Raw genomic sequence first — 27,905 nt, 5'->3', positions numbered from 1 at the left:
TATATTTACAAGTAAGAGGCTGGTTTGATGGTTAAGATGTTTACCTTACAGACACAAGGTACAGGATTTCTGAAGCTCTGGAAGTGTTGCAAGATTGACATGAGGACAATTTCCATATATGATAGGAGATAAGAGCAGTAGCGTTCTCTGTGTTCAAACATCTACTGTTGTGGTGATATGGTCGCATCACCTGTAATGCCTTCCAGTGTAAAAAAACAGCATGCATTTTTGGTGGTGGTGCAGTTGTTAAAGAAAAGTAGTTTGTTATAATTTATTCACAACATACGTTGCATCCTGCCCTGTTCTTGAAAGATTAAAATATCTCCTAAAATATTTGGAATGCTTGACTGCTGACTAATGAATTTAGCAAGTTTTACTTGTCTGGTTGACTGGAGTTCTTAGAAATAGGTGCCACCTTTGAGTATAATACTAAGCTTAACAGTACAACAAAACTGAAATCTCCAAATACATTCTGTTGTAAAAGACTGAGCCTGTACCAAAAGTGGTTGTATTGGATGTTATTGTAGTAGTTTAACCTTTGAAGGCCCTCTGTGAAAGATGCAGCTTTATGGAATTTTTCTGAGTCTTAAGACACATTTTTTTTTTCTTTTAGACTACCGGATGTATGGGTAAATGAAAATGAACGACATCAGCTAAAGACAAAAATAGTCCATTTGTCAAAGTTACCAAAAGACACTGCCTTACTTCTAGATCCAAATATATACAGGTGTGTATGTTGCCATTCTTACTGTTTACCTAGTAGTAGGAGTAGTAGTATGTAAGGCTACTCAGCCTTACCTTAATTCTGTATTGAAAATTTTGTAAACGTTCACTTATCAGGCATTCCTGTTAGTAGTTTTACCCTGTATAATATTCATAAAAATATTACACAGAACTTTTAGCAACTTATAGGCTCTAGAGTGCTTTTTCAGGCAAAATTCTTGCCTTTAAATTTCAGGTGTGAAAACCTGTAATCCACTGTTGTCCTTTTCATCCACCTTAGCCTTTGGGTACTTGGATCTGCCAGCTGTCAGCCTTTGAATCTTCAAACTCCAAGGCTTATCCTCCTGCAGTAATGCCTTGCTTGCCTAAAGCTTCTTTGGTCTCATTTGCCGCTTCCTTTGACAGATGCTCTGTATGAGGCTGCATGTGTTTTGTGAATAAAAGGGATTTTTCTTTGTTGTAATTTGATTATTTTTGATTATCCTCCTCCTCTCCCAATTACTTTATTAATAACAGCAGTGTAGATGTTCTTTCCCGAAGCCTTAGTCCTTTTCCCTTTTGTTCACTTTGTGCTCTGCCTTCTTGGTAGTTTTTTTCCTTGGCAGTCTTTTTCCTACTTCCCTCCCCTCGGATGTCGTATATAAAAGGGAAAAAAACTCTTATTTTAATTCTTTGTCTGCTGTATGAGGTAATAGTTTTCCTTATGTTTGCTTATTGATGTCTGACTGTTTTTCCCTCTATAGACCACAAGATCTCAGAATTATGTAGAAGTGTGGGCATAAATTGCCCCCACCCCTGATAAGTGTGTGTCTGCTGCCTTGAGCCTCAACATCTTTGTCGATTGCTAGGCCTGTTCAGCCTTTGGGTCATGGGCATTGGCTGACTACTAGGCCAAATTGGTCGTGAAGGGTTTACTTACAAGGTTGCTGTGGCAGGTTCTACTTCTACATCTTCCTCTCTTTCAAAGTCAACAGAAAAGAGAAAGGACACGGGAAGAAGGAAAGTCGTGAACAGAGAAGCTTCAGCTAAAAGAAAATATAGGAAAAGACATTCAGTTTTGCCCTTAGAGGGCCAACTGGAACCCAATACCTCAAGGCCTTCATTAACTTCAGCTGTTTTTAAAGAGTTGAGAGTGGTGCCTCTGGGTCTTCCACCTTATTGGTGTCCAACTTGAATCTGATCCCAGTGGTTAGATGCAACATTCTGAGCCCCTTTCTGTCAGTGGTTTCAGGTTGGATCTACTTTTTTATATTTCCCATTTAAGGCTATTACAATGGAACCATATTTTTTTACCAGTGCCATCTCCTTGTCTGATCCAGAGCCTCATCTTTTTGGATCCAGGAGGTTCCTGCATATTTGCCGAAGTCCTGCAGTCCTACTTTCTTATCTTCATCTTGGTCTATTAGAACTGCCAAGAGTGTTAAAGGCATGGCTGTAGACTGGTTTATGAGAACATTTTTGAAGGTTCAGCTGGATAAAGGAACTATTCCACCTTCACCCCTCCAAGGGGGATAATTGTTCCATCCTTCTGGCCGCTCCAGTATTGGGCCATTTCCTGGCTGTGATGCCTTTGGCTCTGACAAGTGTCCACCTTACCTGTGGGTTGGCTCAGACTCATTCCGTGATGTACTCAAATCTGGTATATTTGGACCAGAGTGCCTTCCGGAGCTGTGTCATCAGACTAGAGGACCGGCGATCGTATTAGACCGACAGTTTTCAGAGCTGGCTCTACGGCTTGATATCTCTGCTTTGGATAGCTCAGCTCTGGACTTGACATCTGATTTGGCTGGATCGATGGCTAGTATGGGGACTTCTCTTGGGTTATCTGACCCAAGGGCACCCCTGGCTAGCCATGCAGCTTCAGCGTCAGCATTTAATGTCATAGTGAGGAATTTTTTTTCAAAAAAATGCTCATCAGACCCCTTGTTGAATGAAACCAGACACTCCTTTTCACCTTGGATTTCTTATGAGTTGGTTTTGGGGCAGTCTATTCCATCATACTTGACCAGTCCCTCCCAACATTCATCTAGATTTCCTGACTGGCCTCTCTCATTTGGGGATCAGTTTCTCCACTTTTAAAAATCAGTTGACAGCCATTTCATCTTTTCATGTGGGTCATAATCTCATCCTCACTGCATCCTTGAAGTTGTCTAAAGCGTTTCTAAAAGGAACCATGTAACTTGGACCTTCCGTAAGAGACCAGCCCCCTCCTTGGGGTATACCTTTTCTCTTTTGGTCCCTGACAAAACTCCTGTTTGAGCTGATGGCTCCAGCAGACCTTATTTTTTTGTGTTAGAAGGCCCCCTTTCTCATAGTGATTTCCTCTGCCAAAGAGATTGGGTTATAGGCCTTGTCCTGCTGTCCTCCTTTCCTTATTTTCCTTAAGGATAGAGTTTGAGCTAACCTCTCCTCCCTCCTCAGTTACCTCAGAGTCTTTATTAAGCCATTGCGTTGTCTTTTTTTCTTTTTCAACTTCAGTAGCAAAGGAGAATACAGGCTCTTTGATGTGATCAGTTAAGATTTTATTTTGACAGAGCAAAATGATCTAGAAAGTCCACTCAGCTTTTTTTTTTCTAAGGCATAGTTTGGTCAACCAGTCTCAAGAATTGCTTTGTCCAGATGGATTTCCAATTTGTATATATATTGGTTATCTAGACCTAGACCTACCACACAGATGAATGGCTGGAGACTCTGTCCCAAAGGTTGAGACAGACAGAAAATGCAACATTGAATATGAAAATCATGTAATTACCACAATGCTAGATCCATGTTGTCTTCTGTCAGACTCCATCACCCCTCCCAGTATCTCTCTTCCAAACTGTCACTTATGTCAAGATTAGAGGTAGATCTACAGGACTAGTCCAAGGTTTGGTCGGACAACCCTTTTTGGTTGCTTCCTGGTTAATTCCTTCACCTTATTATTGCCTTTTGATGTAAGGCTACTTTCTTGTAGCATATGTCATTATGCAGTGTCGACTTGACCTGCAGTGCTTTAGTCAGTCAGAGCATTATGGGAGAAGAGACAGAGCCTCAGCTTGAAAATTGCAAGGTTGCTAACTGTCTGTTCTAAATGCCCAAAGACTGAGACTGACTGAAGAAGGTAACACTGATCTAGTATTATCCTAAGTACATAACTTTCAGTCAATAAACAACTCCTTTCATTGTAAGAAGTTATATCTTCTATTTTAGGGCTGTTTGCAGTGTGTTTACGGTTTGGTTTTCTTTCCTGTGGTGTCTTAGTGGTTCGCTGTTTTTTTGACCTTCAGCTGCCTTTGATACAAATGCCCCACTGCCACTATACACAACTGGATATCAGTGCACTGGTTTATGGTTGCATGCTGTTCTCCCAACATTATTCTCTTTGCAGCTGCTTGGTAATTTAGATGTCATTACGACATGCATGCACAGACGTCTTGGGTCTTCTTAAGAGTGTATCTTATGTCAGGTTATCAGCCACTACTCTCACTGGTTCTGCCTCTTTTGGTGCCTTGAGCACATTGTTGGAGGGTATAGATAGTTCCAGCATTTCAGCGAATCACCTGAAGGTATTACCAGCAGAAGTTCCAGGCTTAGTTCAGTGCTCATAAGTTGACAGTAATGTAGACAGCCCAATGGAAGAATCAGCAGGATGATTCATCCTGCTAGATGAAGCAAGAGCAAGGAGGGAGTAACCAAAGAATCCTCCACCCATTCAGTGAGATTGAGAGGTTCCTGTGCAGCACCTGTTCACAAGAACAAGACTTTGAGGTATTGGCACAGCTCACCATCCAGCAGCTGTCCCCTGATTCTTTAATGCAGGTCTCTGAGAATTGAACGTGGAGGGTTTACTCTTTTTTCCTTTGCCACTGTTTTTGTTTGTTTTCTGGCAATCGTTGATCGGGATTGTACAGGCCCTCTCCCTGCCAGCCAGTTCTGCTGCTGCTTATAGGTTCATAGGTAAGTAATAGGCTAACTGCATTTGTGGGCTATTTGAAGCCTAGTCTGTTTCCCTTTTTAACCAATTACACCTACTGAGAGTAAATGGAATGATACCATATACAAGTTTAGGGGACCCTTGCATGGGATAAATCTTTTAGGAGCTGCATGTGTCCATCAGTAGCACAGGGGGCAGTTCTGGGATAAATATTCTGTTTCCTATCCATAGATCCAAATTATGCTTGAGTGTGGACAGGAATAAACTTTGTTTTTTACAGAATGTGGGGGAGTCTCTTCCACAGACGTGGTAACCTCTGGGAGATGTACCTGTCTCTCCAAATCATTCTATTGACGTTGCAGAAGAGGTTTAGATCCCCAGGCAGAGTATTTCTGATGTCATTTGACTTGCTGATGTGCAGTAAATCCATCAGTATTGAGTTGAAAGATGCAATGTATGCCAGACACAGGTCACCTGTTAGCAGTCTGTAAGATATAAAGTATAGTGAAAGGGTTTTGAGTTGGTCCAGGTAGGACATGTTGTTTAGGCCTTATGTCTTTTTAGTAAGGTGTCTTTGGGTGTTCCACTTGTTGCATGTGTCTGGACAGATGCATGCCAAAGGCGGCATTATATTCCGTGATTGGTCGAATGAGGACTAAGTAAAAGGTGCTTAATTGGTAGCATTAGACGTGTGTGTCTTTTCTTACACCTGATAAGTGCATGCCTGGGTAAAAAGAGATGAGTGTTTAACAGTACCACCTAACATACGAGTTAATCATGGTGCTTGCCTCTTGCCTATTACACTGCCTTCAGTGCATGCTAAGGTACTTTTATCCATTCCCAGATGTGTGACTTGCTCAGTCTGCACCTGCCTTGTCTAAAAACAGAGGTTTGCTTGCATAGAAGACAGCCACTGGAAGCCTCTTCATTCTATCACTTGTTTCTGCTAAGTAGGAAAATCTGAGGAATTGTTTTCTGAGATGATCTGCAATATGTAGCTGTTAGGATTTCTTCTGCATTCAGCAAGATAGTGCAGTTTTGAATGTGTTCATCTCCCATTCTTCCCTTGATGGTATACGCTTTGTCTGTCTAATCCCACCCCTTTTCCATATCTCTTTTCTGTTATTTGCACAATTCATACCTCAGCCTGAATTGTACATTTTTTGACAGTTTTCGTCTTCAGTGCCTAAGAAAAAAAGATGTCCTGACTAAAATCACTGTTGCAATATTCCTGACATATGCATTTTTATCGTTTGTCCAAACTGGGATACTAAAACTTTACCTTCCCAAAGTTGTACAGCTGACGCATGACCTCAACTCATATGCTTTGGTGTATAAAGGTGGATGTACAAGCATGGATCCCTTGGACTGTCTTGCTCCAGACCGAATGTAGGTCGTGCATTTGTCGGATTGATTGCCGTTTGGTCATCGGTTCCTTTGCTTCAGTCATTTAACCAGATAAACACCTTGTTGGGTAACCTTCCATCTGATGATATTACTCCATTCATTCATGACCGATGGGTCTCTGTTCCGTCTTCTGAACCAACTCAGCCGATATGACAAGCTCTCGCCAGCCAAAAACTCTCAAGCTATGTCTTACCCATAGTGCCCCTCTCCTCATCTCCCCTGATCTTGTTTGCCACGTAGTATATCAAGACGTGTCAAGCCATCTCTCAAGTTAAGTAATTATATTTTTTATTTCTTTATTATATTATATTTTTTGCTTATCCTTTAGATGCTTTCCTGTAGTAGTCGATAGCTTTGCTTACCCTTTTATCTCGTTTTTTTTCCCTTATTTCTTACCATTTTGGTATTCTTTGTACCATTGGTGGTACAGGCCCCTCCCTTACCGCTGTGGTAATTGTTAATACCAACATTGGTACCCCCCCCCCATTTTTCCCCTTCTTTACCCCGCTGGGTATTCTTTACTTCTTTATTTAACTTTGTTTAAAAAAAAAAAGAGGGAAAGAAAGTTTGGCTTTCTTCCTTAACTGTGTGTTTGTGTATTTCTCATTTTTGTTTACAGTTTTTTGACAGGATTTTTGTCACCTTGTTGCTGTAGTGACTTGTTTGGATTGTGATAATGTCTGATAAGGGGACAACAGGATTTAAGCAGTGTGATAAATGTGCCAAAAAATGCCCAGCTCCGACGGACATCTTTCTTGCATTTATTGTCTGGGAGTACCCCACCTCCAGATTCAACCGCCTTGTGAACTTTGTAAAGGATTCAGCTCTCATACATTAGCTGAGCGTTAAAATAAATTAATATTAAAAGGACTGTTAAAAACTCCTTTCTCTGAGGTATTATCTGAGGTGGAGGTTTCAACACCTCCAGAGAAAGACCTAAAATAGAGAAGTCATTCGGTTCCAACATCTCCTAGCTCTCAGGAACTGAAGCCTTCTAAGACACGTACTGAACCTAAGACAAAACTTCCTAAACTGTCAGCACTGACACCCTCGGCACCAGAGCCTAAAACTCCCTCTTCTATGGAGCCGACAGCCATAACTTCTACTATGGTGCTGACTATTTCTATGGTACCAGACACCCTTTTGGCACCAACAATAGTGTTTCCCTCTAAACTGGTCACTCCCGCACCATCATAATATTTGGGTCCTTCGACCTCTGTACCAAAAGGGGAAGTTTTAGCCAGGACAAGAAACTCCCTGTCCATCGACCCCTTTTTTGGACAACAACTCAGTCCCTTTCTTAAAAGACCAGAATCCCCCTTGGGGTTATCCACCCATTCAGCCATGAGTCTTTTGGAGCTTGATGTAGTGAGGCTTGTTGATCATCTGCTATCAGCCAGAGGCATCCCAACCCCATCCAAGACTTGTCTCGAACCCGGAGCCAAGGGATTTTCTCCACAGACTCCAACATACGTTCCTCCTTCAACCTCCCCACAGGCTTTGGAGCCCTCTGTACCAATGCCTATCCTGGTGCCACCCCCTTTGGTTCCAGTGTTATACCTTTCCATGGTTCCGGAGCCTACCCTGTGGACCACAGCTCAGTCAGAGCCGATCCACCCTCGAGACCGTGACTGGCCTGTCAGCAGCGTGACCCCTAGTTCGGTGCCGTCTATGGTTCCAGTTGTTTTGATAGCTTCAAGTCCTCTTGCAGCTTTCACCCTGGAGGCCGGCTTGTCAGAGTGGGGTTTGACCCCACTTCCGAGGTTGTCCTTCTTGGTTCCGTGCTGCCATCCCTCTTCAGGTGGGCCTGCCTTCCAGGTTATGGAGAGGGCCCATGCCTCCAAAAGCTTGCAGTTGGCCCCTTTCGCATCAGAACCAGATGTATATACCTCCTCTGGTATGCAGCTGACAAAGCCCACTACATTTGGACATTGGACACGGGAACAGCAAGACAATCTATTGCAGGGTACTCACTCTTCGGAGTCCTCTTCAGAAACAGAGGGGTGACTGGAAGCCCATCAGCCCTTATACTGAGGAATCTGTTCTTGCAGGCTTTCCATGCTTTGACCCTCTACTTCCTGGGTGACCCCGCCTACATATGAGCTGATCAAGCTCATCGTGCAATGCACTTGGAAGGCCCCTGACACCGTTGAGCCAATTCTCCGGAGACTGGATAAAATTCTCTCTCCTCCACAAGATCAGCCCCATTGGTTCAAAGGCGTGGCAGTAGATTCTATGGTGGTAAAGGCGGCCATTAGGAAAGAACTTGAAGAGAGTTCAAATGTCCATCCTCCGAACAAGGAGTCCCGGACGATAGACTAGGAAAGCGGGCTTATGCTTCAGTGACCTTCACCATACGGTTGAACTATCTGGCACATTTTACCCATCTTCAGTGGGACCCGATTACAGACCTTTCAGGAACATTGGCAGGGGTATTGCCTGATGAGGCACATGACAAAGTTGCCTTTCAGCTTGCTACCCTAGAGTTCATTTCTAACTTCTCCATGCGGTTGATCGCCCATACAACTGAGAGGGCAGCCCGAGCAGTGGGGCATTGTCATGAGATGTCATGCCTGGATGTGCTTGTGTGACTTTGCGGATCCCTTCAAATCTTCCTTCATCAACACTCCTGTTGATGAGTCTTCTTTGTTTGGCCCAAAAGGTCGACACTTTAGCCAGGTGTGAGAAGGATGGAAAAACCCTGCCGTGGACGTATGTTTTTCTGCCCCTCAACAGTCCTATACCAGGATTCAGAGAGGCAGAAAGATGTGGTTCAAAAAATCCCAAGGGCCTTTGTGTGACTCACATGGTGAGCTCTCTCCCTAAGGCAGCAGGGGAAGCTCATCGAAAAGATGCCTCCCCCGTGGCATAGGGGGCCCCGAAACAAGGACTCTAGGGATTCCTTCTCTGGGTAGTCTTATCAGCACTCCTGAAGAGCGGCCTTATTGCTTACCTCTAGAAGCAGTCTGTGGACGTTTTTCTGTGCACCACTTGGCAGAAGTTCTAAAACTGCTAGAAAAAGTAATCCAAACAGTCACACCAGACCAAATAGGATCTGGATTTTACTCTATTATTTTTAGTGCCAAAAAAGACAGTGGACTGGAGGCCAATTTTGGACCTCAGCATCCTGAACAAGTTCGTCAGACCAAATTCCGGATGGTTACGGTTCAGTCTTTCCTTCCATTTCTGGAAAAAGACGATTGAATGTGCTCCGTAGATCTTCAGGATGCGTATTACATAAAAATGGACAAACGATCCAGAAGATATCTCCACTTCCGGCTGGGAGCCAGTCAGTACCAATTTCATGTACTGCCCTTTGGTCTCACCACAGCCCCCAGGGGTGTTCACAAAATGCATGGTAGTAACAGCTCACTTGATACTGCAAGGATTCCGGGTGTTTCCATATTTAGACAATTGGCTCCTTACTGCTCCAACCAAGAGTCTGCTGCTTCAAGCCCTATTCTGTACTTTAAAACTGGCAGACATGCTAGGAATCTCAATAAACAAGGAAAAGTCAAAGCTAGTATCGGTTCACAACTTAAAGTTCATTGGGGCGACGTTTGACACAAAATCCTGCCTAGTCGCTTTACCTCATCACAGGTTACAAAGGTTGAGATCTCAACTCCAAGCGATACTCTCTCAAGACCTAGTACCAGGCCGATTGGGCTCAACTTCTGGGTTCCATGGTGGCAACGATCACTCTGGTCCCACTAGCGAGATTCCATATGAGGCTGTGCTTGCATCTCGTGGTCTATAATGATGCACCCAATGTCTTACCCAATTCGCATAACAAACCGTTGCAAACAAGTTCTGAACTGGTAGATAAGCCAGAAGAGGAGTTGCCCCTTTTCACCCCCTCAACTCAAAGCTACAGTGACCACGGAAGCCTCCCTGATGGGGTGGGGAGGGGGGGCATTTTCAGGGAAGAACCATCCAAGGCATTTAGTCCCCCTTAGAAGCCAATCTGCATGTTAGTATCCTAGAACTGAGGGCAGTGCTCCTAGGGTTGCAGGCATTCCAAGCGACCCTTCTGTCAGGGACAATTGCTGTCCAGTCAGTGTCAGTGGTCCGGTAAATCAACAAGGAAGGAGGAACAAGATCCTACCCATTATGTCAGAAAGCCCTGAGTGTGGCAGTGGGCAATAGATTCCAACCGCTTTCTCTTAGCAGCGCACATTCCCGGGGATTGTAATGTGATTGCGGACAAACTGAGCAGAAACATTCAGATGTCTCATGAGTGGTGTCTCAATCCCGTAATAGCAACATAAATATTTTGTCGTTGGGGCCAACCTTGCTGCGATCTCTTTGCCTGTCCCTCGAACCACAAATGCAACAGCTACTTTGCCCTGATCCCCCTCAGGGGGAGTCACTGAGAGATGCTGTTGATACACGATTGACCCTGGGACTACTTTATGCCTTTCCTCCCTTTATCCTCCTTCCACAGTTCTTAAAAAAGCGCAATGGTTGAGAAGCAAATTGATCCTCATTGCACCATATTGGCCCTGTCAAGTTTGATTCCCCTTCCTATGGCCTCACCTAATTCACCATCCATGGACTCTGGATCCAACCCCAGGACTCTTGTCTCATCCGCAGGGGGTGGTCCATCCCAGCCTACTGAGTCTCAAGCTGATTGGTTACTCTGCCTGGCAATGTAGAAACCAAGCTATCTTCCCCAGTACAAAGGATACTTCTGGCTTCCCATAAACCATCCACCAGGAAACTTTATCATAGTAAATGGGATAGGTTTGTTATCTGGGCTAAAGAACAAAGACTAGGCTCCTTCTCGGCCCTGATCCATAAAGTCTCAGAGTACTTGTCCATTTTACTCCAGTCTAGAGTCTCAGCCTCTACTATCACAGTTCACTTAGCAACTATCTCCAGTTTTCATAATGTCTTTAATGATTCTTCATTTATGTCCCACTATCTCTGCAAAACTTTCCTAAAAGGAGTTGTGCATTTGAGACAACCTCTTAAAGATCCTATTGAACCTTGGAATTTGACACTAGTCTTACAGACTTTAACTTGTCAACCCTTTGAGCCATCAGCCACCTGTGATATAAAGTTTTTGTCTTGGAAAACCTTATTCCTAGTAGCCATCACCTCAGCCAGGAGAATGTCAGAGTTACAAGCTGTGTGTGTAAATTGCCCATACTTCATTTTCCATAAAGAAAGAGTATCACTTCGGACTAACCCCTCCTTTCTGCCCAAGGTTATTTCAGATCTCAAGCAGTCTGTTGATTTGCCAATTTTCTTCCCAAATTTTTGTAACAAAGGTGAATAGCTTTTACACTTGCTAGACATGCATAGACAATTATGTTTTTACTTGGAACTAGATCATTCAGGAAACTGGACCAGCTATTTCTATCCTTCTCGGGTCCAAGATTGGGCAAGTCAGTTTCCAAAGTCACCTTATCAAAATGGTTAAGAGATTGCATTACCTATGTTTATCAAAAGAGCAAAATAACTCTACCAGCTGAAGTCAAGGCTCACCCCACTAGATCAGTGTCTACTTTGGAAGCCTTTCATTCTAGAGCCTCTATGGATGACATTTGCACAGCAGCCACCCTTGGATATAGTCTCCAGGGGGAGAGTATCCTTTGGCTCAGTGATGCGCAGGAATATCCTTCCATAGGGCCTCCCAGGACGTAAAGTAGCTAGGGGCTCTGTCCCATCAATCATGATTAATGACTATTAACTACATCAGATAAAAAAGTTGTTACCATAATGTTCCATCCATGTTGTTGATCATTCATTCATGACATCCCACCCTCCTCCTCCCCCCTCCGAAAGACTCCTGTAGATTCGGATTTGGTCTGGGTTACCTGATAGGGCAGTTGCTCAGATAAAGCCCCACGCTTTTCTATCTTTATGGGCAAACTTGATCTGAGGAGACGAGGAGAGGGGCAGTATGGGCAAAAACTTAGCTCAAGAGTTTTGGCTGGCGCAAGCTTGTCATATCAGCCGAGTCTCTTCTGACGGAACCGAGACCTATCTATCAAGAATGAAGATCAACATCACAGATGGAACGTTATGGTAAGAACATAACCTTTTTTTTTTTTTTTTTTTTTAAACTTAAACTACTCTGTTGAAACCTGTTAAATGTCAGCTAGGAGAGGTAAGTGCAAATGCTGTAGGAAGATTCCGTACAAGGACTTGCATACCAAGTGTCTTTCTTTGCCTGTACAACCACCTCCTCCATCTGCATGTATGTGCAATACTCTTTGTTAAAGCTTATTTTTTAAGATGTTTGTATTCCTAGCCCACAGTGTGCACACTAGCAGTTCTGCAGCAGTCCATTTTCCCAACTGTCTCCCCTCCAGCCACTTCACTCCCTGTAATAGGTAGATTCTGCATTTTAGTTTTCTCAGCAACGCCACTAGGTGGCGATATATTCCCATTCACTGTATTTATTTATTTATTTTTAACATTTGTTTTACCAGGATAATCCGACTGGACAGCTAGTGTCCGTTTTCAGCGGAGTCCTGAGGAGAAAAGCTCTAAAGTTACAGTGCAACTACATAGTTAAAAAAAATAACCATTAGTAGGATACTCCGTTTTCTTCAAACGTACATTCTCTGTATAAACCTTATGAAGTGATTAACTTGTTCTATATTTGCTTTATATACTCGCTTTATTTAGAATTTAGAATTTTATTCCTGAATTTTTTGTACCAATCATTGTCAAAATGTCTATTTTATAAACGTATTAAGTGTACTGTGGAGCTTTTCTCCCCGGGCCTCCACTGAAATGGGTTCTCTGACCCAGTGGACTTTCCTGGTTAACAAATGTCAATAAATAAATAAATACTGACTTTTGTTAGAAGGCAAAGACAGTTAATGCAATAATAGTAGCAGGGTAACAAGTGGTACAATGGTAACATATAGAAGGCAGAAAGTACAGTTGTGTGGGCAGAAATCTTGCAGTACTAGTACTAAATGTATTCATAAGGTACTGAGAGTAAGTACATATTTGCAATATATACAGTGCACATGAGTGGACCAAGATGACATTGAAATGTATGCATCAGAGGCCTCAGGGAGTAACCTGCCTAGTGGTGGAGGATTTGGGAAGTGGGATGCTTGCTGTTGCAGAGGGGATTAGTGAAAATGTGTGATGAGGAGTTTTCTAAATGTGGATGTGTAAATTTTGTAACCTGAGGTCAGGAGGGAAGGTATTCCATGCTTTTGCAACTTCATGGGAGAATAGGGGTTCTCCAGAGCTGTTCTTGCATGGATTGACTTCAGTCAGGGCTTTGTTGCTAGATTGTAGTTCCCTGCTGAAGTTGTGAAACTTTAACATGCAAGTTAGGGCGGGGGGTTTCTCAGGATAGAGGTAGCTTAGTAAGTTTGGAAATTCTAGCCAGTGTAGTTTATGTAGGGATTGGCAGTGGTGGGAGTGTGATTTTAGCATTGGCTGCGAACCTAGCTATCTTGTAGCATGTGGAGAGTTTAAGGTCAGTTTTATTAATGTTGGTTAGAATTGGGGAGGCATAAAAAAATGTTGATGAGGTGAGCTCTGGTAGTTTTAGATGTAGAAGTGAGGAACTGTTTGCTGTGATAGAGGCATCCTAACTTTTTTTGTGGACTTTAGAGATAGTTTGGGATATGTGTTTATTGCATTAAGTTGTTGGGCAATTGTGACGCCTAGTAGTTTGGCCTCTGGTACTGGGATGATGGGGGTGTTGTTGCTTGACAGAATGGAGAAGATGGGGTCATTGGGCTTAGTTGGATGGAATAACATTCGTTGTGTTTTCTTTGCGTTTAGTATCAGCTGATTGTCTATCTCAGTGAAGGACTCTTGGGTTTTACTTTGTAGAAAATGAATGTTGGGTGCTGAGCAGATTAGGGGTGGTATAGTCAGCGTACTGGAAAATATTGGCTTTTGTGGTTGCTAAGTGGAGAGGGTTTATAAATATGTTAAAGAGAAAGGGGGCCTAGGATTGAGCCTTGGTGTACGCCATATGTGACTGGGAGTGGGGGGAGGGGATAGGGAGCTGACCCATTTAACAGACGGAGTAGTTATATAGATAACTGTTGAACCAGTGGATGGTGGGATTATTGAGGTTGAGTTCGGAGAGGCAGGCTTAGAGTTTGAGAGAAACTGTCGAATACCTTGGATAGGTCTAGGAAAGTGGCAGAGACAAGTTTCCTATGGTAACTGTATGAGTTTATGGTGATTGAGAAGTTAATTAGAGCAGTGTTGGTGCTGTGGGATGGTCCAAATCCGTGCTGGGTTTTGAATAGGTTATTAGACAGTAGGTGTGTGAGGAGTTGATGGTGGATACATATTAGGCAACTTTCAATACTTTTTCCCTGCTCCCTGCAACTCTAAAGCCTGTTGTCATTTACCATTGTTTTTTTGCACAGTAGTCACACCTTTTTAATTCACCTTGAATTAGACCAAACCTTAATGTTGGTCTCTTCTGCTCCTTCCTTCTCTGCTCTGCCCGCTCCATTCGCCCTTCGGGCTTACCCTGCTCCTCTACCCTGCCCCTAATTCTCACCTGCCCCCAGTGCCTCTACCCTTATAACCGTAAAACCACACCCCCTCTAGCATTCAGCCTGTCTGAACAATCCACACTCACCTCCTCATCCACTAACCCCTCCTGTTTCCACTACCCATGACCTCCCCTTACTATTCTTACCTTCCCCATTCTTACTACCAAAGACCTCACACCACTTTACCTTCTGCTAATTCCTTCTCCCCTCTGCACATCCTCACTGCATACTATAACCTTACACTACCATGCAAATCAAACCTACACATACTCTACCATTAATATGTCTACCTTTCCTCCTCTACTGCCTGCTCTCTTACCAGATTGCCTGACTTTTCTTACTCCCCTCTCTGTCGTACAACTTCAATACATGCCTTAAAAGAATCTCGCCTCTCAACTTGTATCTCTCCTCTCCACTGTTACTATAGTGACACACTTCTCTTTACTAGAAATATTTTCCTGATATCTATAATACAGTCCATAATCCATGCCTCTCCAGCTACCCTGCTCTCAACTCCAACTGCAGAGAAAAGACCTTGCCTCCTTCCTTCTCCAACTAATCTCTATCCTCCTCTGGTGACATACATCCTAATCCCAGACCCTCAGGCAACCATAGATGTTATGTGATCCTATCTCGCCTACATTCTGTACTGATGGGTTCGGAGCCGATCCTCAGCTCCGACTCAGCACGCTATACTATAGAGCGAAGTCTCTTATTGGCTGAGCTATTCTACATCCCAGGATGCACCACCACTGCTTCCCCAGATCTCGTTTGCCGCTCTACAGCAAAGACGTGGTCTCGGACTTGGCTGAGCTAAGTGCTTTTTCTTCAAAGAATTTGTCAGAAATTTTTGATTCTTATACCCAAAAGCTGTTTTAACAGCTATCGTTGTTGTGTGACTGAGTTTCGGTGATTTTTTCTGGTAAATTTGTCTTTAATTTGAGGGAAAGGATCCCGTTTCAGTTAGAGGGGCCTTGCCCTCGCGCGTGTTCAAATATTTAGTGTATTCTAGTGTTGTAGTTTAGTTGGACAAGTATCCCGTTTACGTTAGAGGGATTTTGTCCTTATTTGATCTTCTTTTACTCTTCTTAATAAGTTTTGTGAGAGTTTTTTGAAGTGAGTGGGTACTGTTTTGTGTAGAAAATGTCGAAAGAGCATAGACCTTCCGGGTTCAAAAAATGCTCTAAGTGCAGCTACAAAATGTCTATAACAGATGATCATTTGTTGTGTGTGTATTGTTTAGGCCCTAAGCATCTTCAGGAGTCATGCAGCGTTTGTCATGCTTTTTCCTCCCGAGTCCTCCAAGAGAGGAAAAATAAATTGATTCTCAAAGGGCTTATTACACCTTTTGAGGAGGCTTTATCATCTTCCTCTTCTCCATCGAAGAAAAAGAAATCGTCGGCTCTGACCAGCCCGTCTGAACCGGCCACAAAGAAATCTCGGCAGGCTTTTCCATCGACTCCACGGACTTAGGAGCCGAGGGCAGAACGGTCTGCCTCGATGCTTCTAGCCTCGACTCCTCTGGCTTCGGAGCCGACGGCTAGAGCTTCGAGAGGCGGGTCACCTTCATCGGCTTCACTGCCTTCGGAGCCGATGAGAGTTGCCCGCTCAGACTCTTCCCCTTCGGCGCCGAAGTCCACTTTGGCTCCGAGGGAAATTGCTATGGTTGTGGAGTCTCCCTCGGCACCGATATTTATCGAGACAATTCGGAGCCGGTCCCCCAGTCCTTCGGAACCGGTGGAGAAGTCGACTCAAGCCCGTTCGATCTCTTCTCGGTCTTCGAGAATGTTGGATTCGGACATAGACAGGGTACTTCAAAGGCGGTTTCAGTCTCCAGTCTTCCAAAAGTTAGTTTCGGCTCCAGCCCAGTCGGCTCTGGAGCCGATTGTCCACCCTGTTGTCTTGGTTCCTCCTCCAACAACATCGGCACCGTTGGAGTCGGTGCTGGTGGAGCCAATAGAGATTTTCGGGTTGGCTCCGACCCTTACTCCAACCCCGCCCTTCGGGTCGGAGTTCGGTACACGGACCTCCTCGGTCAGCCCCGGGAGTGACGCTTCGGGACCGATGTTTTCGGTTCCGAGCCTCCCTCTCGGCGCGTCGGCTGCGGGAGTGCCGTCTACTGTTGTGGCCTCGGGGGTCGGACCTTCCCAGGATTCTGGGGGTCCGGCCTTCAAGGCCATGAGGAGTGCTTTGGCCAAATCTTCTTTGGCTACCTCCACCGTCTCTCCGGCACCTTCCCTTGGCACGGAGACTGGTTCCTTTGTTGTCCCCCTGTCTCAAGACAGTGGAGCCCTGGGGCCTGAGGTCACCCCCATTGGGGGTTCCCCCCTTCCTGGAGGTCCTTCCGAGGCTTCTTCGGAGGAACCTTCCAGGAAGAGACAGTGCAAGAGGAAGCACGTCGACTCCCAGGACGAGTCTCTCACCTCGGACACCGACCTCGATGATGCGGAGGGGTCCCCCAAGTCGTCCTCGGATGATGTCTCCTTTGCGGACATCTTAGAAATCCTGAAGCAACGAGGCGACTGGCAATCCAAACCCCTTCTGCTGAGGAGTCGGTATTCCTCAAGGCCTTCGGGGCTCAGCCCTCCGCCTCCTGGGTGTCTCCTCCCTTCGATGAGCTTCTAGATTTGATCTCTTGAAGGGCGTGGGAGCACCCGGATTCTGTGGAACCGGTGCCAGCTCGCCCCAATAAATTTCTTTCAGCCCCCCCCCGAAAAGGAATTCCTCTCCAAAGGTGTGGCTGTAGATGCCCTGGTGGTGGCATCTGCTACCCAACAAGATGTGGCAGAGGCGTCTACGTCCGTCCATCCTCCTAATAAAGAGTCTAGGAGCATGGATCGGTACGGGAAGCACACCCTTACTTCAGCAGCCTTTACTTTAAGGTCTCTGAATTATCTGACGCACTTCACCAGATTTCAGAGAGATCTGGTCAAGGAACTTTCAGATACCCTCTCTGGTAACCTACCTGAGCAGTTGGCCCAGACGGTTAGCTCTCAGCTGGCTACCTTATCATCGTTATCGAACTCGTCCATGAGGCTCATTTTGTATGCAGCCGAGGGGGCGAGTAGGGCGGCGGGAACAGGTGTTGCTCTAAGGAGACAAGCCTGGCTCCGCCTGTGTCACTTTGCGGAGGCCTTCAAGTCTTCCTTTGCCGACGCTCCCTTTGATGGGTCCTCTTTGTTTGGACCCAAGGTAAAGGACACCTTGACCCGCTGTGAACAAGAGGGTAAGACTTTGACTGCCGTAGGGGCACGCTTTTTCACTCCCGGCCTTATCCCAAGGCTAGAAAAGGGGGGGGGATGTGGTTCCGTAAATCTCAAAAGACTTACCCCTCACAGCAGGATGATTCCCCTTCTAGAGGCAGAGGAGGGGGACATTTTTCAGGAAGACACCATCCCAGAGGCGGCATGAGGCCCTCGCAACACTGGAGACCGCGAGTCCTTTCGTGGCTCCTCAACCTTCCAGCATCCCTGAAGGATTGCCCGACTGCGCCGCTCCGGAGCCAGTCGGGGTCATTCGAGGCACCTAAAGGCCTGGGAGAATATCACTCAGGACCGATGGGTGCTCCGAATCATTGCCGGAGGTTACACCATCCCTTTTTCTCAGCCCCCCCCCACCATCCCAGAAAATCCCGGACCCACCACCCAGTCAACGGGATCTCGCAGCCATCGAAATCTCAAAGCTGCTTCAAAAAGGAGTCATCCAACCAGTCCCCGAAGACCAGACCGGATTAGGGACTTACTCAAGATTCTTTTTGGTGCCAAAAAAGACCGGGGACGTGAGGCCCATTTTGGATCTCAGCAAACTCAACCTTTTCTGTCAAGAAGTCCAAGTTCCGGATGGTCACCTTACAATCCATTCTCCCGCTGCTGGAGGAAGGTGTTTGGATGTGCTCCATAGATCCCAAGGACGCCTATTATCACATCCTGATAGATCAGGCGTCCAGGAGACACTTGCGCTTTAGTCTGGGAGACGGTCATTTCCAGTTCCGTGCACTGCCCTTTGGTTTCACCACAGCCCCCAGGGTGTTCACCAAATGTTTGGCGGTGGTGACTGCTCACCTGAGAAGTCTAGGATTCCAGGTGTTTCCATACCTAGACGACTGGCTCCTAACTGCCACCTCCAGGCGTCTACTCTTACAGAACCTAGCAGCCACTATATCTCTAGGCAACTCCCTAGGAATCACCTTCAATTGGGCAAAGTCTGTGTTGCTGCCATCTCAGCGCATACGGTTTATCGGAGTAGAGATAGATTCAAAGCAAATGCGGGTCTATCTTCCTACAGAGAGGATAGAAATATTACAGTCTCAAGTTCGAGCATTGCTCCTCAAACGTCGAGCCCCAGCCAGGATGGTCCTACAACTGTTAGGTTCCATGTCGGCCACCGTTCTCCTAGTTCCCTTGGTAAGATTGCATATGAGGATTCTCCAGTGGCTCCTGTCAGTCCAGTGGTCTTATCAGGATCTCCTTCTCAGTCACGTCATTCTGATCACGGAGACGTGCAAACAGGACCTCCGTTGGTGGCTTCTTTCCTCCAACCTGGATCAGGGGCGACCCTTCGTTCCACCACCCCCAGTGGCCACATTGACTACGGACGACACCCAGACGGGGTGGGGAGGACATTACCTGGGCAGGTCAGTCCAAGGCAAGTGGCACTCCGACGAGAGTTTCCTCCACATCAACATACTGGAAATGAGGGTGGTGCTTCTGTCGCTACAAGCACTACACAGTTACCTCCCCCAGGGCATGATTGCCATTCAGTCCGACAACATGTCAGTAGTCTGGTACAAGCAGGGAGGGACCAGGTCCTACCCCCTTTGCAGAGAGGCCATGAAAGTATGGGATTGGGCGGTTGCAACCAAACGTTTTCTGGTAGCAACACACATTCCGGGGAGATCCAATGTGATAGCAGACAGACTGAGCAGAACTATTCTCTCCCCTCACGAATGGTCTCTGAACGACAGAGTGGCAACTCAGATTTTCAGAAGATGGGGAACTCCTTGTTGCGACCTCTTTGCAACTCCTCTCAATACGAAATGCCAACAGTTCTTCTCTCTCACCCCAATTCCGGGGGAGTTTCCCAAGGACGCCCTAGTCCAAGCTTGGCCCACCGGCCTACTGTACGCCTTTCCACCGGTTCCCCTTCTTCCCAGGGTGATCCAGAAGGCGATTCGCTTGCAGAGCAAGATGATTTTAGTTGCCCCATACTGGCCTCGTCAAGTCTGGTTGCCCTTTCTTCGGAAATATGCACTGGACGGTCCATGGTTCCTGGACCAGGTTCCAGACCTCTTGATCCACCAGTCGGGACAACTTCATCAGTCCCTTCACGCGTTGAGGTTAACAGCTTGGCTCCTCCTCTTCCGACCATAGTCAGGAACCATGTTTTGGACTCAGAAGTCATACATATCTTGTCCTCGGCCCACAAGACTTCGACTAAAAAAATGTATAACAGCAAATGGAAGAGATTCGCTATTTGGGCCCAACTCCGGGGATTAGATCCCATTACTGCCCCGGTGTCAGAAGTTTTGAAGTTTTTAGCTTCTTTATTCAATCAAGGTTCTTCGGTTTCTACCATCAAGGTTCAATTGGCAGCTATTTCTAATTTTCATGAAAGTATAGACCCACCTTTGATGAGCAATAAGTTGTGTAAAGCCTTCATGAAAGGTGCTGGGCTGCTACGACCTCCGATTTCTCATCCCGCTCCACCGTGGGATCTTAATTTCGTATTAGGTGCTTTGACTTCTTCCCCCTTCGAACCGGTAGCAACTTGTGACTTGAAATTTCTTTCTTGGAAGACTGTTTTTTTGGTGGCAATTACATCAGCCAGAAGAGTTTCGGAACTTCAAGCCCTATGTGTACCTGGTTTTTCACAAGGATAGAGTATCCCTCAGGCCTAATCCATCCTTTGTTCCCAAGATTTGTTCTAGTTTTTGTCTTCAACAGTCATTGGAACTTCCAGTTTTCTTCCCAAACTACTCAGAGCGGAATACATCTTCCACTCTTTGGATGTTCACAGGCAATTGCGTTTCTATTTAGATAGGACGCACCAAACACGGAAAACAGATCAGTTGTTTGTGTCCTTTTCGGACAATAAATTGGGCAAAGCCGTCACGAAGGTCACTATTGCCAAGTGGATCAGGGACTGTATCAGCCATACTTACTTCCTTTCTAATAAAGAGCTTACAACCTCAGTGAAAGCTCATTCTACAAGGGCTATGGCTACTTCGACAGCCTTTCATTCTAAGCTTGCCATTAGTGACATTTGTGCTGCGGCTACCTGGTCCTCTCCTCACACATTTATTTCTCATTACAAATTGGACGTGGCATCTCGGGGGCGAGCTTCCTTCGGTTATACAGTTCTCAGGAGTGTTTTCCAGTGAGCCACCCAGGAATCAGGTGCTAGGGACGCTGTCCCATCAGTACAGAATGTAGGCGAGATAGGATCACATAACATCTTTTAGTTATGTACTTACCATAACTTTAGATGTTTGGGATCCATCTCACATTCTAATAACCCACCCTCCTTCCCCCTGCCTTGGAGATCAGAAGAGACCGGACGGTTCAAGTTTAGCCGTTTCATCTTGAAACACCTGGCAATATTATATCAACAGTCTATGTGTGTGTGCATGTGTGCGGACAAACAAGATCTGGGGAAGATGTGGTGGTGCATCCTGGGATGTAAAATAGCTCAGCCAGTAAGAGACTTCGCTCTATAGTATAGCGTGCCGAGTCGGAGCCGAGGATCGGCTCCGAACCCATCAGTACAGAATGTAGGCGAGATGGATCCCAAACATCTAAAGTTATGGTAAGTACATAACTAAAAGTTCTAACCCTAACTTGTCTTCCTCACCCTCTCACCATAAATCTCTCCTTTTTGCTACTATTAACACCCAAAGTTTATACAATAAACTTCTTACCCTTCATGCCTGGCTATCCCATTACCACCCTGACATTCTCTGTATCAACGAAACATGGCTAAAACCCTGTATAAAAGATTCTGAAATTACCCCTCTCAACTACAAGATCATAAGAAATGACAGAACTCTAAAGAAAGGTGGTGGAGTAGCCCTACTTTCCTCCTTCTCCCTAACACTGACACTCTTTACCAAGCCTGTACCCCAATTAGCAACAGCTGAACTAACCCTGGCCCTCCTAAAAATTAATAACCATAAAAACATATGTATAGCTACTCTCTATATTCCACCAGGAAATAACATCCCCATTCTTGAAGAAATCCTGTCTTGGTTCTCATCTAATCTAAACAGGGAAACTATACTCCTAGGCGATGTAAATATAAACTGGGCTTTTATTCAATCACCTACATCATCTCAGAATATAAACTTGTACAACTACACCCAAATAATTACTTCTGCCAGATTTAATAAAGATAACTCCGGTAGTATTCTGGACTAGATATTAGTTTCTCGCCCCACCTCCATTTCTGACAACTGCACCCTACCTGGCTCCCTCAGCGATCATCTCCCTGCCTTTACTCATCGCTCACCATCCTCCCTCCGTCTTCACCACAACTACATAACAACTCGTACCCTTAAAAAACGTCAACCCTCTAGCTTTCTCTGACTCACTAAAACATATGAACTGGAACCCTGTAAAAAATCTCCCTCTTGAAAAAGCTGTTACATACTTAAATACTACATTCAATAACCTACTAGATAGCTTTGCTCCCCCCAAAACTAAAAGAATCAAAACCAAATCTACCCCTTGACTAACTAAACCAACTATTACACTCCTGCAACTCCGAGATAAATCTTGGAAGCATTACCATAAATCTAAAACACCTAACACCCTTATTGAGTATAAGCAACTTCATAATGAAGTGAAAAAACAAATTGTTTTAGATCGAAAGTCCTACTGCTCCATGCTTCAAAACAATCATAGATCCAACCCCAAACAATTTTGGAACAGTGTATCTGTTCTCATCTCTCCTGGCAAAAAAGACCATTCCTGTCCTGACTAACTCTCCAGATTATATCTTGGCTACCCAATTCAACTCTTTCTTTGATTCAGCAGCCAAGCTCACCACATCATTCTCCAGTAACACTTGCATCACCCTCATCCACACCCTCAGCTCTAGGCCCACTGACATCAACACTGCTCATCCCCCCCGCCTTTACCATACAACCTCTCTACAAACCAAAAAAAAATCTTCTACAAAACTAAAATCATGCTGTCATGCCCCAGACAACCTTCCATCTGACATTCTCAAGCTAGCTGCAGATGGAATAGCCCTTCCCATCACCATACTTATCAACTGTTCAATCCAAGAATCCTATGTATCCCTCCTCTGGAAGAAAGCATTCATCATTCCCCTCCACAAAGGAGGCAACAATACTGAAATTGCCAACTTCTGTTCTATAGCCATCCTATCCCCTATCTCAAAAGTCCTTGAAAAATGCATACACTTGCAACTTCTTCCCTACCTCCTAGACAGTCAACTTCTTTCTCCAACTCAACATGGATTTAGACCTGGACATAGTACTACCACTGCCCTTCTCTCCTTCCTTGACGCTATCAGCTGCACCTGAGACTCTGGTAACATTGAACTACCCTTTTCCTAGACTTATCAAAGGTCTTTTATACCGTTTCCCACAAACTTCTCTTGTCCAAACTCTGTCTTCTCAATCTCTCCCCTCCTTTATTAACTGGTTTTCCAGTTACCTTTCTAACAGACAGCAAGCCGTCAAGTGGAGCAATAGTGCCTCTTCCTTCCTTCACACTCCAACAGGAGTTCCACAAGGCTCTATACTGGGTACCTTACTTTTTAACATCTTCATTAATAATTTTCATCAGTGAATTCCTAATACCAAACTTGTCCAATACACAGACGATTCCACCATAATTTGCTACTAACACAGTATGCCTTCTCTTGTACTGAGTCTTGGTTGCTGAATAATCACCTTGCTCTCAATGTATCCAAAACCAAAATCATGATCTTTATCCCATCTAAAAACACCTTTTTATTGATAAAAATTACTTCTCCATAGTCAGTCAGAATAAAATTCCCATTGAAATAGTCTCCCATACAAAACTTCTAGGTGTTATCATTGATAAACATTTAAAGTTTGACATTCATATACAAACTAGTATTAAGAAAACACACCAAAAGCTTGGAATGCTGTATCGTCAAAGCAGTTATCTCACTCCCTCATCCAATCATACAGTTTCTGTTTCCCACCTCATCCCCTCTCTCTTGTATGGAAGCCCCTCTTCTCTCCAACTTTCAGTCCTCCCTAAAGTCAAAACTGTTATCCTGCTACAATAAAATCTCTTAAGTTTGCTACTGGGACCAAATCCTCCTGCCACCACTGTGATGCACTTCAGTCCTTGAACTGGCTGGAACTCCCAAACTATCTCTTACATTCAACTGCTAACTGCTCGCAAACTCATTTTCAAACCCTCTAACCGCCCTTCCCTCTCCTCCACACTCACCTTGCGTCATCCTGACAGACTACTCAGGTCCAGTAACCAGAACCTCCTCGAAGTGTACAAACCCTTACGCTCACCTGGGCAATTTCTCCTTTCTCCCTTGCTCGTCTGTAGAATCCCCCCCCCCCACGCACACACACACATTCGAATCACCCAAAACCACTCCACCTTCAAGACCATGCTGCATTCCCATCTCTCTTCTCACTGGGAATGCTCATGCTCTCACTCCACCCTGACCCCCTCTCCGTCATTTCTACGTCCCCCTTCCTTTTTTTCCTCCTTTCTCAAAACTCAACCTAGTCGACCCCCTTCATTTCATTTCCACTCCCACTCCCTTTTTTCCTTTCTCATAACTCAACCTATTCACCTTTCACTTGTTCTACTGTCCTCCTCTAATTCTTCCTCCCTCTCACCTCATGAAACTCGATTGCATAATTGCCTGCACTCCAGATTATAGTTATGTACCCCAAAATACTTTTAATTTCATTCAATACTATGTTACAGCACCTTGCTCAAGTGTTATTATTCTGTCTTCTGTATTTCTCAATTATTATTCTGTCTTCTATATTATTGTGTTTTAGTAGTTGAAAATTGTATTGTACTTGTTAACTTTGTTGATATTAACTTTGTAATAATTGTATGTGGAGCTTTTCTCCCCAGCCACTGTTGAAAACGGGCTCATTCCGGCCCAATGAACTTTCCCGGTTAACAAACTGCAAATAAAAATAAATAAAATATCTTGCTCGATCTGTCAGTTGTTCATTCCTATAATCCTTAGTTTGAAGCTTTCCACTCTCAGCAACTTTCTAGAGACCCAGTGTCTTAAAGCTTGGACAGTCCAAGTATGGCTGACACCACAGTCTCTGATGTCCCCCTGCTGTCGAAGAAAAAGCTAGAGACACTTCGAATGGATCTTCAGTCCAAAGTTTCAGACTCCGAAGTACCCGCCTGTGGTACGCCAAGTTACCTCTCTGTTGCAATCTATTGAGACCCTGTTGGAGGCTCATGAGGCCTTGCAGACGTCTGATGCATCCGACAAACCATGACTCATAATTTCCAGGGACCTCATGGTGGTTCTCAATTTTTAGTTAAGGAAAAGATCCCAGACTGTCTAATAGAAGTCAGACAGGGTTTCAAACCTCCACCATCTTATCCAGGCAGACTTAATGCCTAAAAAAGAAAAAGCAGAAGACTAGGCATGTGGCCTTTCCCCTCACCAGCTAGGGAAAAAGGAGTGGATAGACTTCTTACAAGCTGTTGTGTGTGTGAAACCTCCCTCCTTTTGGTCTCCACGATCACAGGTAGTTACTCAAAAACCTACCCTGGTTTCCACCTCTAAAGAATAAGACTATGAATCTGACTGTTCTGTGGACTATTCCTCTCATCTATATTCTCTAGGACAAATCACTTCCAATGAAGAGGACCCCCTTTCACTGGATTTCCCTTTTGAGGAAGTTTCCCCTTTTGGGGAGACTCTCCAGAGCATGGTAAAACACTTTGAATGGCAATATACTCAATCTACTCAAATCTCTGATATTCAGAACAGGTGTTAGTCTCTTGGAAATGGGTACCCCTGCCCCTTCTCCAGTCTCTCCTGTCCTTGAGACTTTACAGGATACCTTTCGGTCCACCTCTTCTGCTCCTGATTCTCAAACACCAGCTCCCGAAAGACCAGGCAGGTTTTACAAGGTGTCCGATTGCCTAAAACATTTATACAAGAATCTAGTGCCCGAGCCCTGTGCTGCATCTCTCTCTCTCTTCAGATAAGCCCTCTAAGCTTCTGCCCAGTGGTTATACCATGCCTACAAACAAAGGTAGTAGGGCTAATGGTTGGAAAAGGAAGGTTGACAACTTTGTTACCCTTGCTTTTATGACAATTAACCACCAGACTCAAATGACAAAAGAACTTGATTTTTGTCCTGCATTTCTTAAACAAAGTTAAGCTAGAACCTTCTACAGAAGAATCTAAGCATCCAGAGCCTACTATCCAAGGCCACTCAAGTATCCCAACACAGCATTAAGTGCAGTAATGATGCTGTAGGTTCTACTAGGACAGCTGCCATCAGATCTGTTGTCCCCAGATATGCATGGCTTCCCAGTCAGCCTATCCCTGAGGATTTCAAATCAAAATTTTTAGACTTTCCTGTGGCCAAAGACTTGCTGTTTGGCTCCTGGGCTGCCAGTCTGTTAATAACTCTCCAAGACCAAGGCAAAACTATGAAAGACTGCAGATCGATTCTACTCTCCTCAGTGCCTATATATAGGAACTATCCATCTAAGTTTACCTCCTTCATTAGAAGGGATCGTAGGGCATCTCAGAAACGGGCAAGCCCCCTTAGGAAAAGGTACTCTGACAAACCCCATAGGGAACCTTCACTTTGGAGGCCTTCCTTTGGAAGCAAAAATCTATGACTACCTGTGCAGTACCCCTCTCCCTGCCGTCAGTCATATTACTCCTTTTTCCCAAAGACTTTCACTCTCCCTGGCCTGGTAGTAAGCAATTACCACAAACAAGAGGGTTCTGTCCATCCTCGTGGATGGTTATGCTATGTCTTGGGAAAATATTCCCCCACTAAAAGGCATGCCACAGCCTTGCCACAACCAAATATCCTTTCTTACCCCCATTTTTCTAGACCTTTTGAATCAGGGCACCATCGAGCCATTCTCAAAAGACTTCATGGGAAAAGGGTTTTACAGTAGTATTTTTCTAGTGCCAAGGAAAGAAGGGCAGTGGAGACCCATCCTAGGCCAGTCTCTGCTAAACACTTAGCGCATTTTGACAGATAGTTCCTTCAAGTTGTCTTCACTCTCTTCTACCCTTCATCCTCCCCCAAGACTCACTATGTCTAAACGATGCCTACTTAACACATACCCATTCGTCCTCCTTGTAGGAGATTCATCAGGTATTTATCTTGACTACTCACATTTTCAATTTACTACTATGCCTTTTGGTCTTTCTACAACTCCAGCACTGTGTTCGCAAGGTGTCTTGCTCCAGAAGTATCTTTCTGTCGCACTCAGGCTGTCCAGATTTTCCACTACCTGGATGACCTATTGATCCGGGCTTTCTCCAGAAATTCTTCAACATCTTCACTTCATCCTACAACTACTGACAGGTCTGGGTTTCACTAAAATACTACAATAAATCCCACACAGTCCCTACACAGGAAATGTTTTTCCTGAGCTGCAGACTGGACACACACAATGCATTCCTTCTTCCCCAGAAGAATATTCAGTCTCTTTATTTTGTTTTCCAAAATCTCTCCTCCACAACCCATTGCTCAGTAAGGGAGATGCTAACAGCTTTTAGGGTTCATGGCAGCCACAATCCCTATGCTCCCCTTGGCTAGACTTCGCATAAGGAAAATCCAGTGGTCTCAGCAGCGTCACTATTTGGACACCCCAGTCTCCCTCCTGCCGTGTCTCAAAAAGGAGCTGCTCTTGTGGAATCCAGGACTGACATTCACGTCATCACCTCCTCTTCAAGTTTACACAGGTGCCTCAGATGAAAAGGAGGACATGGACAGGATTTTGCAGAGTGTAGGAAAAATGGCAGTGTCCATTCCTGAAGTAACATATCAATCTGAAGGAAGTGAGGGCTCTTCTACAAGCTGTTCAGACTTTCTGCCACCTTTGGAAACCCAAGCCATTTGTAGTACAGACAAACAACACCACAGTCATGCAGTACATAAATAGGGATATGCCAGGTCTTGCCAGCTGTGCAGGTTAACACAGAAGACATGGAACTAGGCCACCAAGATGGTTATGTCACTCTCAGCCACATACATACCTTCTTAGGACAGTGTGCTAGCAGGCTCCTTAAGTCGCTCCCTTGAGGGACCCCCATGAATGGGCATTAAGCAGAGATTTTATTGGACAATCACCCTTTAGTGAGACACTCCTCAGGTAGTCCTCTTT

General features: G+C 44.9%; 1 protein-coding gene across 1 annotated transcript in view; it reads left to right on the top strand.

Moving 5' to 3' along the window:
* Positions 1–27,905, top strand: part of AEBP2 (AE binding protein 2) — a gene marked incomplete in the record, with an annotated part of 407,327 nt that overhangs the window by 341,985 nt on the left and 37,437 nt on the right. Inside the window, 1 exon segment of the mRNA XM_044088225.1 lies at positions 614–727. Coding sequence (XP_043944160.1) covers positions 614–727 — 114 coding nt within the window.

This window comes from Protopterus annectens, chromosome 11.part0 (genome assembly GCF_019279795.1).
Source record: "Protopterus annectens isolate FY-2018-M chromosome 11.part0, PAN1.0, whole genome shotgun sequence".
NCBI classification, from domain to species: Eukaryota; Metazoa; Chordata; order Ceratodontiformes; family Protopteridae; genus Protopterus; species Protopterus annectens.
Note: the sequence above shows the minus strand (reverse complement) of the source record. Positions and strands in the feature narration are given on the sequence as shown.